Source organism: Hoplias malabaricus, chromosome 14, assembly GCF_029633855.1.
Source record: "Hoplias malabaricus isolate fHopMal1 chromosome 14, fHopMal1.hap1, whole genome shotgun sequence".
In the NCBI taxonomy this organism is placed as follows: Eukaryota; Metazoa; Chordata; class Actinopteri; order Characiformes; family Erythrinidae; genus Hoplias; species Hoplias malabaricus.
In genome coordinates, this window is record NC_089813.1 from 40,062,867 (window position 1) to 40,079,812 (window position 16,946).

General features: G+C 43.1%; 1 protein-coding gene across 2 annotated transcripts in view; it reads left to right on the forward strand.

Annotated features, from left to right (window-relative positions):
* Positions 1-736: 736 nt before the first annotated feature.
* The window catches only part of LOC136665932 (guanylate-binding protein 1-like), a 29,110-nt gene continuing 12,900 nt past the window's right edge, over positions 737-16,946 (forward strand). The window contains exons 1-6 of one of the 2 annotated variants that reach the window (XM_066643811.1): positions 737-824; positions 3,108-3,314; positions 5,003-5,130; positions 12,707-12,816; positions 13,245-13,447; positions 14,937-15,176. In XM_066643811.1, the coding sequence (XP_066499908.1) occupies positions 3,113-3,314; positions 5,003-5,130; positions 12,707-12,816; positions 13,245-13,447; positions 14,937-15,176 (883 nt within the window). In that variant the 5' untranslated portion in view covers positions 737-824; positions 3,108-3,112. The remainder of the gene's footprint in view (positions 825-3,107; positions 3,315-5,002; positions 5,131-12,706; positions 12,817-13,244; positions 13,448-14,936; positions 15,177-16,946) is intronic. The other variant, XM_066643812.1, reaches the window with a different exon arrangement.

The window sequence follows — 16,946 nt, forward strand, 5'->3', positions numbered from 1 at the left end:
AAAACTATAGTTTAAGAAAAGCTACAGTTTAATTCCAGCAAATCTCAATGCCACACGAGAGCTTCAGGATCAGCAACGGAGAAGAAGGCCACATGCTCCCTCAGAATGATCTTCTGACTAAAAACCCAGGAGAGATCTGCATGGACGTGTCTCTCACCAGGAGGCTGATCAGTGATGATGGAGAATCCCCACAGAGACCTTCAGAACACCACCAGCTCCAACGGAGTGGTCGCTGTGTCTCTGGCCAAAAGGGAGAAGAGGAACAGCCGCTGCTGGAATGCTACAAGGCCTACGCCGGAAAGCACCGCACATCAGTAACATACTCTCAGCTATCTCCAGTCCATCTCCAGGGATACGTAAGGTCACATGGTTTCGTTTCTTTCACAGCTCAGGAGATTGGTACTAAATGCTTTGCTGTGATAAACTATAGTACTTTTAAGGATTTAATGTAATTATGAAGCTAGAAAATCACTTTTCATTCAGAAAAACTGAATGAGAAAAAAAAAAACATTTACTTTACTTTATCACTTGATTTAGATCCTATCTCCTCCAGTTCTTCACCTTATAAAAGCTCAGTTTCAGTTTTATTCACTCAACTCTCTTTCAGTTTCACTTGCTTTAGATCATTAGGTACTTTTCCACCCCCTGCTGCAATGCTCCTCCCATCCACATGCTCTGCATCGTCTTCCTCTTCACTGCAGGGACATTATTCGCTGTAGACCCTCTGCACTGACAGAGACTCTTATTCACACCAGACTTGCTTATAAAGAGAAGAGCGTTCTCTCTCCAGTCCAACAGACAGAGACCTGTACAAACAACATACGGTAAGATTTAACTATACATCAAACTATACATAACTCCTTTCTAAATTATTTTTACAAATATCGCTTTTTTTCAAATGAGTTTTAATTAAATAAAGTAATTACATTACATTTTTATATGTAGGACTCCATCCTATAGATCATCTGATTTTTAAATTTTTAAATGTATTTAATATTTGTGTGACCATCCATAGTTTTATATTACTGAATTTGTGTATGTTTGAGTTTATGTAATAATGTTCTTAAAGGCGATTTAATGAGCTTGTTTAATATAAGTGTCCCCTTAACATCTCTGCCTTGGATCCAGTGGTGGACAGTAATGAAATTAATGGAATTCGTTACTGTACTTCAGCAGTTTTTTGTGTATCTGTACTTTACTGAACTATTTCCATTTTGGGAGAATTTTTATTTTAATTTTGACTTTTATTTTTACATTTCAAAGTCAAATATCTTACTTCTTACTCCACGACATTATAAAAATCTGCTATTTTTTTTGGTTTATGTGTGAATAAAATCGTAAAATGTCTGAATAAATCGCCCTGCTCCACACCAGAGTAACAGACCCTCACACATTCAGTCACTCCTACAGACACTTTTGAGTCTCCAATCCACCTACCAACGTGTGGTTTTGGAACGTGGGAGGAAACAGCAGCACCCAGCGGAAACCCACGCAGACACAGGGAGAACACACCACACTCCTCACAGACAGTCACCTGGAGGAAACCCACGCAGAAACAGGGAGAACGCACCACACTCCTCACAGAAAGTCACCTGAAGGAAACCCACGCAGACACAGAGAGAACAAACCATACACCTCACAGTCAGTCACCCAGAGGAAACCCACACAGACACAGGGAGAACACACCACACTCCTCACAGACAGTCACCCGGAGGAAACCCACGCAGACATAGAAAGAACACACCACACACCTCACAGAAAGTCACCTGGAGGAAACCCACACAGACACAGGGAGAACACACCACACTCCTCACAGACAATCAGCCGGAGGAAACCCACGCAGACACAGGGAGAACACACCACACCCCTCACAGACAGTCACCTGGTGAAAACCCACGCAGACACAGAGAGAACACACCATACACCTCACAGAAAGTCACCAAGAGGAAACCCACGCAGACACAGAGAGAACACACCACACTCCTCACAGACAATCAGCCGGAGGAAACCCACGCAGACACAGGGAGAACACACCACACCCCTCACAGACAGTCACCTGGTGAAAACCCACGCAGACACAGAGAGAACACACCATACACCTCACAGTCAGTCACCCGGAGGAAACCCACACAGACACAGGGAGAACACACCACACTCCTCGCAGACAGTCACCCGGAGGAAACCCACGCAGACACAGGGAGAACACACCACACTCCTCACAGAAAGTCACCTGAAGGAAACCCACGCAGACACAGGGAGAACACACTACACTCCTCACAGACAGTCACCCGGAGGAAACCCACGCAGACACAGAGAGAACACACCACCCTCCTCACAGACAGTCACCTGGAGTGGGACTCAAACCCACAACCTCCAGGTCCTAGGGGCTAAGTGACTGCACCACGATGCTGCCCTGCATGGATTCAGTCTGAGCTAAAATAAGTAAACCTCAAGTTTCTCAGACTAAAACTGAACAAGAAGAAAGACAGACTTTTTATTTTAACTGTTGTGCATATTCGAGGCTGTAAGTAATCACTTGTTTCAGTTCTTAGAACCGTTATGAATTAACAAAATAATTTGCAACGTTTAGTTAGATTCAGCAGTGACTGCAATTCATTCATATAACATGGTTTACGGATCTGTAGATGTCATTAATCACTCCAAACCGAGGATGAGAATCAGTTACTGGTTTATTTAACAGTGTTTAACAATTAACAATGTAAATTAACACAAGATTTGGAGCAAGGTCAAAACCAGAATTATTGCAAATCTGAAAATCATTACAGTGAGATAAACAAGTACAAAAGGCAAATCCAAAAAACAAACCGAGTTTCTTGTTGGCTGCATAACAAACATCTCCCTAAACCCTATGTAGAGCACTGCGTATGTTATAAAATAACAGCTTCTGCACAAAAGTGTGTTTTATAAAACCATTTATATTCCTGTATAAGATTCATGCGAACAGGTTCAAGTTAAGGTTCATGGAAAAGAGCCATTATTGATGTAGTGTGCTCACCCAAACTTGGAATGAACCTGCCGTGCTGAAATTAGAGGTTTTAGCTGCTGTGCTACACTCCCTGTGTATTTAGGAATATTTTGTTTTCCAGACACAATGGCATCTGAAGGCACTTGCGCTGAAATGTCCACCCCGATTTGTCTCATCAATAACACGAAAGATGGAGGGCTGGTGGTGTGTGAAGAAGCGATGAAGATCCTGGATCAGATCACTCAGCCTGTGGTGGTGGTGGCAGTGGTGGGTCTGTATCGAACTGGAAAGTCCTACCTCATGAACCGACTGGCAAGAAAACAGAGAGGTGAGAGGTCATGGTGAATTATTAATAGTACTGAATGCTATTATGATGTGATATTAATATTAAGCTAATTCTAAGGTGATTGAGGTGGATAAAAAGCTACACAATGGAAATGTCCCTGGAGTGGATGAGATTCACCTGGAGTTACTGAAGGCCCTCAATAGTCTCTTGGCTGACATGTCTATACAATTTTGCATGGACCTCAGGAACAGTGCCTTTGCTGTGTTGTCCCTGTGTCCGCGTGGGTTTCCTCCGGGTGACTGCCTTTGAGGAGGGTGGTGTGTTCTCCCTGTTTCTGTATGGGTTTCCTCCGGGTGACTGTCTGTGAGGAGTGTGGTGTGTTCTCCCTGTTTCTGTATGGGTTTCCTCCGGGTGACTGTCTGTGAGGAGTGTGGTGTGTTCTCCCTGTGTCTGTGTTGGTTTCCTCCGGGTGACTGTCTGTGAGGAGTGTGGTGTGTTCTGCCTGTGTCTGTGTGGGTTTCCTCCGGGTGACTGTCTGTGAGGAGTGTGGTGTGTTCTCCCTGTGTCTGCATGAGTTTCCTCCAGGTTCTCCGGTTTCCTCCCTCGCTCCAAAAACACACGTCGGTAGGTGAATTGGAGACTCAAAAGTGTCAGTAGGTGTGAGTATGTGAGTGAATTTGTGAGTGTGTGTAGCCCTGCGAAAGACTGGCGCCCCCTCCAGGGTGTGTTCCCACGTTGTGCCCAGTGATTCCAGGTGGGCTCTGGACCCAACGCCTCCCTGAACCGGATAGGGGTTACAGACAATGAATGAATGAACAAATGACACAAATTGACCATGAATAACAGATTTCAAAACTATTGGTACCCAAGTTTTAGTATTTGGTATAGGATCCCGTGGTGAGAACAGTATCACTCAGCCTCTGTCTGTAGTTTGTAACAGAGTTGGAAGACACTTATGGAGGGATCTTGACCACTTTTTCCTACAGAATATTCTCAACTCATTCAGATTATTCGTCTGAGTCCAGATTTTCATCTCTGTCCAAGATCCACTGCAATCCCCAGATTTGAAGTTGAAACCATGTCTTTGTTGACTTTCACATCTGATTTGACCAATGACCAAATGGTCAGCCCAGTTTCATCCTCTGACAGAGGGAACCAGGTATTTGGCCTGGAATATTCTGGTATTAAATGGAATTCATTACATAACTGACCCTAAAAGGCGCAGTGGCAGCAACACAGCTACGAGACAAAGATCCACCCCCCTGATTTACTGTGGGTAAAAGGGGCGTTCCTTTATATTTTTCTACTGCTTTTACTAAATGTGACAATGCTTTGCATGTAAAGATAACTCAATGTTTGTCTTCTCTAAACATCCACGAGTCTAGTCGTGATTCCAGTGTTGCTTAACTGACTGAAGGGTCACTGGTTTAATCTCCAGAACTGACATTAAAACTGGCTGTGGGTGGAGTAAAGGGATTAAACAGCAGACTTCCACAATCCAAAAACACATGCTGGTTGGTAGGTGGAGTGGCTGTTCAAAAGTTTCCACAGGTGTGAGTGTGTGAGTGACTGGGTGAATGTGTGTAATGGTCCACAGGTGTAAGTGTATGAGTGGGTGAGTGCTCTCTCCAGAGTGTGGTCCTGCCTTGTGCCCTGGACCTACTGTGACCCTGATCAGGATGAAGTGTCTAATTAATTAATATTATTATTTACTTTATTCTCATTGTCAGGTTTTGCTCTGGGCAGCACCATCGAGTCCAAGACTAAAGGAATCTGGATGTGGTGTGTGCCTCACCCTCAGAAAAAAGACCACACTCTGGTGCTGCTGGACACTGAAGGACTGGGGGATGTGGACAAGGTGGGGACAGAAATCCTAAAAAGTATTTAAAAAATATGTAAAACATCATTCAGTTTTCCTCCAGTTATTTTTTCTTCCTGTTATTAAACAGCCATAACACTGACCCACACAGGCCTGGAGACATCAAATATACTTTACTAAACCTATTGTAAATGTACCCACACCCACACACAACGGATCATACTCTATGGAGCATACACTTGTTTAATTTAGGAATTACAGAGCAGTTTGTTTGTTGTGCCTTTAGGGCAACTCAGAAAATGAATGTGTTAGAAAAAAGTTAAAACTGAAATGTGACAATATTCCAAAGATTAAGAATTAGAAACCCTTTCCTTATCTGTGGTAAGATTCTTAATCATAATGAATACACATTTATATTTACACTGTACTCTTAGTCTGGACCTTGCCAGTGGTGGGTCCAGGGGTATATATTTCATTTCAATGTTGGGGGGACAATAATTAATAACATTTCTCAAGAGCAATCCCTGAGGGGGGGCTGCTGTAGTATGTTCAACCAGTGACACCAAGCAGTGCCTTTAAATAGGACATAGTGGTGTGATCTCATCTAACAGATTTTTAATGGAAAACCATCTTAAACAAAGGGACAAACTGGCAGTTTCTCTTTATTAAACAGGTTTATTGGAGAGAGACAAGATCAGTGAGCAGCTTAAATAACTTAAGAAACAAAACAAAACAAAAAAAAAACACAACCTGTGACTACAAAAATTGTGACCAACACTGCTTAAACTAAATAATTGCTTAAAAATGTGGACCTGGGAACTGCTGTTATAGGCAGTGGAGCCAACCACTGTGAGACGTATAAAGGGGGAATGCAATCTTTTAAAACCCAAAAATGGAAGTATTTCAATGATTATTACTATTTATTATAAAAAAAAAATGCTTATTTTCACCATGGTGTGGGTTGCCATAAGTCCCCAAAACTCAGCTGAAGATTGGGAAGGCTGTTTTCAGCCACTACAGCCTAAATCTCCAGGGCAATTTGCACAAAGCACCTTAAGTTAAGATTTTTCTTAAAGTCCAAATTAAGGTTTCCTTAAAATAATATTGCGGTTTCACAAAAAAGTATTTTCCTTAAGGTTTCCTTAGAATGTTCACTTATGTACTTATGTACGATTTTGTCCTTATCTTTGTCTTACCATTTAAGGAATCCATCCATCCATCCATTATCTGTAACCGCTTATCCAATTTAGGGTCGCGGGGGGTCCAGAGCCTACCTGGAATCATTGGGCGCAAGGCGGGAATACACCCTGGAGGGGGCGCCAGTCCTTCACAGGGCAACACAGACACACACACATTCACTCACACCTACGGACACTTTCGAGTCGCCAATCCACCTGCAACGTGTGTTTTTGGACTGTGGGAGGAAACCGGAGCACCCGGAGGAAACCCACGCGGACACGGGGAGAACACACCAACTCCTCACAGACAGTCACCCGGAGCGGGAATCGAACCCACAACCTCCAGGCCCCTGGAGCTGTGTGACTGCGACACTACCTGCTGCGCCACCGTGCCGCCCATTTAAGGAATCCATTAAAGTTTATTAAACCATTGCACAAAACACCTTAGCAACCAAAAACAAATTAAGGTACTGCTGATTCTGTCTTAACCGCAAGTTAAGTTTATGTAGTTATGTAGTTTATGGCGATAAATGAACGTATCCTGAAGAGAGATTTCCCAGGGGAAAACACTGGATACACTTAATGATGAGTATTCATTCATTCATTTATTCATTCATTATCTGTAACCACTTATTCTGGAATCATTGGACACAAGGGAGGAATACACTTTGGAGGGGGCGCCAGTTTTTCACTGGCACAACACACACACACACACACACACACACACATTCACTCACACCCTCACACCTATGGACACTTTTGAGTCACCAATCCACCTACCAATGTGTGTTTTTGGGGTGTGGGAGGAAAGCGGAGCACACGGAGGAAACCCAGGCAGACACAGGGAGAACACACCACACTCCTCACAGACAGTCACCCGGAGCTGGAGTCAAACCCGAACGAGAACACGAGCACAGACTAGAACACAAGAACACAAGCACAGACAAGAACACAAGAACAGACAAGAACACGAGAACACAAGTGCAGACAAGAACATGAGAACACAAGCACAGTCAAGAACATGAGAACACAAGCATAGACAAGAACACGAGAACACGAGCACAGACAAGAACATGAGAACACAAGCACAGACTAGAACACGAGAACACAAGCACAGACAAGAACACGAGAACACAAGCACAGACAAGAACACGAGAACACAAGCACAGACAAGAACACGAGAACACAAGCACAGTCAAGAACATGAGAACACAAGCACAGACAAGAACACGAGAACACGAGCACTGACTAGAACACAAGAACACGAGCACAGACAAGAACACGAGAACACAAGTGCAGACAAGAACATGAGAACAAAAGCACAGACAAGAACATGAGAACACAAGCACAGACAAGAACATGAGAACACAAGCACAGACTAGAACACAAGAACAGACAAGAACACGAGAACACAAGCACAGACAACAACATGAGAACACAAGCACAGACAAGAACATGAGAACACAAGCACAGACAAGAACACAAGAACAGACAAGAACATGAGAACACAAGCACAGACAAGAACATGAGAACACAAGCACAGTCAAGAACATGAGAACACAAGCACAGACAAGAACACAAGAACAGACAAGAACACGAGAACACAAGCACAGACAAGCACATGAGAACACAAGCACAGACAAGAACACGAGAACACAAGAACAGACGAGAACACGAGAACACAAGCACAGACAAGAACACGAGAACACAAGCACAGACAAGAACACGAGAACACAAGCACAGACGAGAACACGAGAACACAAGCACAGACGAGAACACGAGAACACAAGCACAGACGAGAACACGAGAACACAAGCACAGACGAGAACACGAGAACACAAGCACAGACAAGAACATGAGAACACAAGCACAGACAAGAACATGAGAACACAAGCACAGACAAGAACATGAGAACAAAAGCACAGACAAGAACACGAGAACACAAGCACAGACAAGAACACGAGAACACAAGCACAGACAAGAACACGAGAACACAAGCACAGTCAAGAACATGAGAACACAAGCACAGACAAGAACACGAGAACACGAGCACTGACTAGAACACAAGAACACGAGCACAGACAAGAACACGAGAACACAAGTGCAGACAAGAACATGAGAACAAAAGCACAGACAAGAACATGAGAACACAAGCACAGACAAGAACATGAGAACACAAGCACAGACAAGAACATGAGAACACAAGCACAGACTAGAACACAAGAACAGACAAGAACACGAGAACACAAGCACAGACAAGAACATGAGAACACAAGCACAGACAAGAACATGAGAACACAAGCACAGACAAGAACACAAGAACAGACAAGAACATGAGAACACAAGCACAGACAACAACATGAGAACACAAGCACAGTCAAGAACATGAGAACACAAGCACAGACAAGAACACAAGAACAGACAAGAACACGAGAACACAAGCACAGACAAGAACATGAGAACACAAGCACAGTCAAGAACACGAGAACACAAGAACAGACGAGAACACGAGAACACAAGCACAGACAAGAACACGAGAACACAAGCACAGACAAGAACACGAGAACACAAGCACAGACGAGAACACGAGAACACAAGCACAGACGAGAACACGAGAACACAAGCACAGACAAGAACACGAGAACTCAAGCACAGACAAGAACATGAGAACACAAGCACAGACAAGAACATGAGAAAAAAATGCACAGACAAGAACATGAGAAAAAAATGCACAGACAAGAACACGAGAACACAAGCACAGACAAGAACATGAGAAAAAAATGCACAGACAAGAACACGAGAACACAAGCACAGACAAGAGCACGAGAACACAAGCACAGACGAGAACACGAGAACACAAGCACAGACAAGAACATGAGAACACAAGCACAGACAAGAACATGAGAACACAAGCACAGACAAGAACACAAGAACAGACAAGAACATGAGAACACAAGCACAGACAACAACATGAGAACACAAGCACAGTCAAGAACATGAGAACACAAGCACAGACAAGAACACAAGAACAGACAAGAACACGAGAACACAAGCACAGACAAGAACATGAGAACACAAGCACAGTCAAGAACACGAGAACACAAGAACAGACGAGAACACGAGAACACAAGCACAGACAAGAACACGAGAACACAAGCACAGACAAGAACACGAGAACACAAGCACAGACGAGAACACGAGAACACAAGCACAGACGAGAACACGAGAACACAAGCACAGACAAGAACACGAGAACTCAAGCACAGACAAGAACATGAGAACACAAGCACAGACAAGAACATGAGAAAAAAATGCACAGACAAGAACACGAGAACACAAGCACAGACAAGAACATGAGAAAAAAATGCACAGACAAGAACACGAGAACACAAGCACAGACAAGAGCACGAGAACACAAGCACAGACGAGAACACGAGAACACAAGCACAGACAAGAACACGAGAACACAAGCACAGTCAAGAACATGAGAACACAAGCACAGACAAGAACACGAGAACACGAGCACTGACTAGAACACAAGAACACGAGCACAGACAAGAACACGAGAACACAAATGCAGACAAGAACATGAGAACAAAAGCACAGACAAGAACATGAGAACACAAGCACAGACAAGAACATGAGAACACAAGCACAGACAAGAACATGAGAACACAAGCACAGACTAGAACACGAGAACAGACAAGAACACGAGAACACAAGCACAGACAACAACATGAGAACACAAGCACAGACAACAACATGAGAACACAAGCACAGACAAGAACATGAGAACACAAGCACAGACAAGAACACAAGAACAGACAAGAACATGAGAACACAAGCACAGACAACAACATGAGAACACAAGCACAGTCAAGAACATGAGAACACAAGCACAGACAAGAACACAAGAACAGACAAGAACACGAGAACACAAGCACAGACAAGAACATGAGAACACAAGCACAGACAAGAACACGAGAACACAAGAACAGACGAGAACACGAGAACACAAGCACAGACAAGAACACGAGAACACAAGCAAAGACAAGAACACGAGAACACAAGCACAGACGAGAACACGAGAACACAAGCACAGACAAGAACATGAGAACACAAGCACAGACAAGAACATGAGAAAAAAATGCACAGACAAGAACACGAGAACACAAGCACAGACAAGAACATGAGAAAATTGCACAGACAAGAACACGAGAACACAAGCACAGACGAGAACACGAGAACACAAGCACAGACAAGAACATGAGAACTCAAGCACAGACAAGAACACGAGAACACAAGCACAGACAAGAACACAAGAACACAAGCACAGACGAGAACACAAGCACAGACAAGAACACAAGCACAGACAAGAACACGAGAACACAAGCACAGACAAGAACATGAGAACACAAGCATAGACAAGAACATGAGAACACAAGCATAGACAAGAACACGAGAACACAAGCACAGACAAGAACACGAGAACACAAGCACAGACAAGAACATGAGAACACAAGCACAGACAAGAACATGAGAACACAAGCACAGACAAGAACAGACTAGAACATGAGAACACAAGAACAGACTCAACACACCACAGATGAATTTGTTCATTCATTCATTCATTGTCTGCAACCCTTATCCAGTTCAGGGTCGCGGTGGGTCCAGAGACTACCTGAAATCATTGGGCGCAAGGCAGGAATACACCCTGAAGGGGGCACCAGTCCTTCACAGAGCAACACACATTCACTCACACCTGCGGACACTTTTTGGGTCACCAATCCACCTACCAACGTGTGTTTTTGGACTGTGGGAGGAAACCGGAGCACCCGGAGGAAACCCACGGGGACACGGGGAGAACACACCAACTCCTCACTGTCAGTCACCTGGAGTGGGAATTGAACCCACAACTTCCAGGTCCTTGGAGCTGTGTGACTGCGACACTAACCTGCTGCGCCACCGTGCCACCCACGGCTAATACAGTATTTGCAAAACAGATTTCAACAGATTCTGCTTTGTCATTTTTCAAAAAGGCTACTGACAGGCACTGAACGTCCTGATGGCAGTTGGCTTAATAAATGTCTGACAACAAAAATGTTTTATCTGATTGACTACAGTCTAAAAATATTTAGTGTATAGTGGTCCCCCGGCCTCCGCATTTCTTCTTTTGATTTCAGAAAGATGAGTTTCCTGACAATGATGTCATTTCAAGAAAAAAGACACAAGAAACTTTGATTGATGTCTGTTACAATCTGTAATTAGCCAAATTAAAAAGCCACTGAGGCACTAGCTGGAACAGCGTTATGTAGCAGAGGAACGCTGATTATTGATAAAGGTAAAGGAAGCTACTGAAAAAGCCAGTTAAAATGTTCATGCATTAAAGTCTGCAGTATTTAGGGGCAGACTGAACTGAACTGTTCTTTCCTGATGTTATGACTAAGGACTTTACAGATACCTTCATAACTCAGTTTTGTTTTTCTACCCGTAGCTGTATATTCAACATTTTGATTTTCTAAACGCAGCAGTTCCTTGTGGCTTTGCTTAATCTGTACCTAGTCAAAGAAATTCGCTGCTATGAGGCAATAACCCCACACCCCCTGGTTGAATCTTAGTCTCCTAATTAATCATTCATCTCTAGTGAACTCTGTGAAGACTTTTTGTGCTGCATTTATATATAAAAAGTTATTATTATTATTATTATTATTATTAGTAGTAGTATTATTAATAATAATAATATCATTAACAATTCAAAGACAATTTGTATATTTAACCTTTCTAGAAGAGCTTCTTATTTACAGTGTCAGCTTGGCAAAATAAGAGCCTCCTGAAAATACACAGAGACTTAGAAACTATACAAAATGTCAAGAAAGTGACAAGAAAGACAACAGAGAACACTTACAAAACCAAACACTAAGACAACAACAAAACTAAAATGGCATCAGTGTACATCAGTCTCACAACAGCTGCTTTTATCATTTTAAATGTTTGCAACAGTAATTTTACAGGCCAAAGGATACATTTATATTTAATAGTTTTTGCAGTGAGTTCCAGTGTTTGGTTGCATCTAAATGAAATGAAGACCAAAGACTGTATGTGTTTTAGGGACTTTCAGTGTGATCAGACGGGCAGCACAAGTGTTAAAGGTGAAGACGAAAACTGCAACAAGTGAAACAAATAAGGAGACAGACCAAGAAGGGTTTTGTAAATGAGCGTGTACCAGTCGATAGAGAAGTGTGTGTGTAACAACTGCCAATTTACAGAGGAGTAAAGGGATCAGTGATGTGTTTTAAAGGGATTATTTACGGCAAACCGTATAGCAGAGTTGTACAGTACGTCTTGTTTCTGAAGAGTAACAAACATCCAGATTGTCAGTGAATTAAATAAAATACTAATTGTGACCTACTGATGACATATGTGTTGTGTGTTTTTAGGGAGATGAGAAACATGATGTCTGGATCTTCTGTATGGCTGTTCTCCTCAGCAGCACTCTGGTCTACAACAGCTTAGGAACGATTGATAACACAGCACTGGAGAAACTACAGTATCCTTAGTCACACACACACACACACACACACACACACACACACAGTGGAGAATCTATAGTGACATTAAACACACACACACACACACACACACACACACACACACACATATACATACACACACACACACACATACACACACACACAAACACTGGAGAATCTATAGTGACCTTAAACACACACACACACACACACACACACACACACACACACAACACTTTGGTCTAGGAAGACAGCGCTGGTGACTCTCTTCCCAGTGACTTGTGATTGGTTTATAATTGTACTGAAGTTCAGTAGGAGACTTACTATCATGCAACACTGCAACATAACAACACAGCTTCTTCTTGGCTTCCATCTTCATGGCTTTGCATGTCTTCTTTTTAATCAAAATGCAAAGATTTTTTTCCTGAATAAAGTTTTTACACAGCTATGTGACGAAGCTGACCGAGCACATTAAAGTGAGCTCATGCCACAAAGACAATCAGGAAACGTACAACACATCGACAGAGTTAATGAGAGTCTTTCCCTCCTTCGTTTGGACGGTGAGAGACTTCACTCTGGACCTTGAACTAGATGGAAAACCCATCACAGCAGATGAATACCTTGAGAACGCTCTCAGACTCAAATCAGGTAACTATTTAAATATATAAATGAATATTATATATATATATATATATATATATATGTAAAACCTTGGCCAAATTATCTATCTATCTATCTATCTATCTATCTATCTATCTATCTATCTATCTATCTATCTCTATGTAGACTCATAATTAAATAAATGCATAAAATCTGATTTTGTCCAGAATTCAATCCACACATTTACATGTTTTTGGGTAATCCAATCCTGGGAAATCTCCAGGTTAACATGCACTAATCAATAATCAGATTTCTACTTTGTAACCAGCCAATGATCTCACAGAAATGGTGACATAAGGGATTAGTATAGTGTCTAATCTTATGTAATGCTGCCCTTAATACATCTTTCGCTACACTGCTGCAGAGACTGCTTCTACTGCATTGTTTCCTCATGGAGATGCTTCCCCTGCACCAACTCCCTGTGCAGGCTTTCCTCCAGTATTAGACACAGCTGCTGCTCCTGTGCCAGGCTCTTTTTCAGCTCGTCTAGTGACAACCCCTTATGCAGCTTCTCACTTTAGCCCACTGGCCCCTGGCTCAACATATAATTTTACCTTTGCTTCCTGCTCTGGCCCTTGTGGACAGACCCCCTCCTGCACCTGGTTCTGTGGTTCAGTCTGCTCCTGGTTTCTAGGATTTGGCACTTTTTTCTTCCCCATTTCAGGGCAGGCACAAAGACTGTTTTTTTTTCCTGCTCCCTCTTTGCCATGTGGACTATCCTCCTTTTCAGGGGCCCCACCTGTTTTGGCCATGCTTCCCCAAGGTTCCTGTTTTTTCCCTGTTTTGCACTTTGGGAGCAAGGCCTTGGACCTGGACTGTACAATTACTCACTGGGAATGGTTCAGTCCTGCTCCAGCTCCCTCCTGGCTTTACCCCTGGGCAATTACTCATACCTTCAGCTACTCAACAGTGGAGCCTGTAGCTTGTGTCTTCTGCTGCTCAGATGTTTATCCTGAAAGAAAGCGTCCAGGAATGACCCTGTGTCTCCTCTGGAGTTTGAGTGGAGGTCTCAGTGGTGTCTCATGCTGGGCTGAGTGCTGAGACAATAACAGTGCTGACCTAAAGTCAGAGCTCCACAGTTTCACACAAGTACTCATTACCACCTGTCTTCATACTGTGTCCACATTTGTCTGAAACTGTTCTCCTGGTGATTTTCAGGAGAATATCTATGATCAGAGCAATAATGATGTCCTGACAAATTAAACAGTCTTAAATCAAGCAAAATTATTTAATATTTCTGTATCTAAGACCTTGTGCATTAAGAATTTCTATATGATATTTACTTGAAAGGGAACTGATCTCAGTAAATCAGGTGCTAATTTTTAATGATATTAAGAAAAAATGCTGCAAACAATCAAAATGGTCTACCACTGCAGATATAACTTTACCTTTTCACTTAATGAGAGATCAGTGAAAGATCTTGAAATGCCATTAAACATGATAATAATTGTTTTTTTTCCCCTTATTTAATTAAAAGGAGAAAACCCAAATGATGAAAAATACAAGACGAGGAGCAGTTTGCGAAATTTCTTCGCTGTTCGTAAGTGTTTTGTGTTTGAGCGTCCTGCAACTTCTAAGATGATGAAGAAAATGGAGACGCTGACCGATGATGACCTGGAAGAGGATTTTGTAAAGGAGGCGAAAGAATTTTGTTCATACGTCTACAGCAGTGCTGCACCCAAAACCATGAGGGGAGGCATGATGCTCACCGGAAGAAGTGAGTACATGAATCAAAAGCACTTAAAATACACATCCAATATATGTTAAATATATATGTATCATCTCCAGGAAAAATACAAATATGAAGTATCCATCAAATACAGGTGAAATATATATATCAAATTGTTGCAGACTTTTTGCTAATTTACAAATTAAAATCAAACATTTATACATGTATTAATTTACTTGTCCTCCAAGTGTGTAGTTTTGGATACAAGGTTTTGTTCCTACAGTTGTCAATGTTTAACACTACAAACTTATACTGAAAGCTCTGCTCTGGGAGACTGTCTGTGAGGGAGGGGTGTGTTCTCCCTGTGTCTGGGTGGGTTTCCTCCGGGTGACTGTCTGTGAGGAGTGTGGTGTGTTCTCCCTGTGTCTGCGTGGGTTTCCTCCGGGTGACTGTCTGTGAGGAGTGTGGTGTGTTCTCCCTGTGTCTGCGTGGGTTTCCTCCGGGTGACTGTGAGGGGTGTGGTGTGTTCTCCCTGTGTCTGTGTGGGTTTCCTCCAGGTGACTGTCTGTGAGGGGTGTGGTGTGTTCTACCTGTGTCTGTGTGGGTTTCCTTCGGGTGACTGTCTGTGAGGAGTGTGGTGTGTTCTACCTGTGTCTGTGTGGGTTTCCTTCGGGTGACTGTCTGTGAGGAGTGAGGTGTGTTCTCCCTGTGTCTGTGTGGCTTTCCTCCAGGTGACTGTCTGTGAGGAGTGTGGTGTGTTCTCTCTGTGTCTGCGTGGGTTTCCTCCGGGTGACTGTCTGTGAGGGGTGTGGTGTGTTCTTCCTGTGTCTGTGTGGGTTTCCTCTGGGTGACTGTCTGTGAGGGGTGTGGTGTGTTCTTCCTGTGTCTGTGTGGGTTTCCTCCGGGTGACTGACTGTGAGGAGTGTACTGTAGGTAGGCTAATGTAGGTTTCTCCCACTGAGTCTGGAGCAGTGGTTAGGGTGGCACAGTTGTGCAATACGTAGTGTCACAGTCACACAGCTTCAGGGTTTCCAGCCCCAGGGTATGTGGTTTTGAGCCCTGCTCCGGGTGACTGGCTGTGAGGAGCATGGTGTACTCTTTCTGTGTCTGTGTGGGTTTCCTTTGGATAGATGGATGGAAGCTTTCACCCATTGTGAGGAAATAGGAGTGTCTGGAGCAGTGGTTAGGGTGGCACAGTTGTGCAATATGTAGTTTCACAGTTGCACATCTTCAGGGTCTCCCGCCCCAGGAGTTGTGGGTTTGAGCCCTGCATGGTGTACTCTCTCTGTATCTGTGTGCGTTTCCTCTGAATGGTTTACTCCCACAGTTCAAACACACATTTGTAGGTGGATTGGGAACTCAAAGATGTCCATAGATGTGAATGTGTGATGCCCTGTTAGGGACTGACACCCTGTCCAGAGTGTGGGTTGTCATGGTTGAAGGGAGGACGAGGATGAACATGTATGTGCAAGCAACTTATTTTCGCAAATAAAACCAAACAAAGAATAAACAGGTAACATGAACCAAACCAAAAACACAAGCAGGACAGGAAACTCAAACTAGAATCTACTGAAGCAGAAACTAAACAGAATCAAATAAAAAATATCCATGAACTGATGTAGGCATAAACAAATATAAAACATACATGAACTCACATTTACACACAAGACTAGACAAAGGAGCACTGAGAACAAGGGGGAATATGTACACCCATGACCAGAGACAAAGAACACCTGGGAACATAACAAAGGGGCCGGATTACTAAAGAGACACAGGTGGGAACAATAATGAGAGCACGGGGCTAAGGCAGAGACAAGG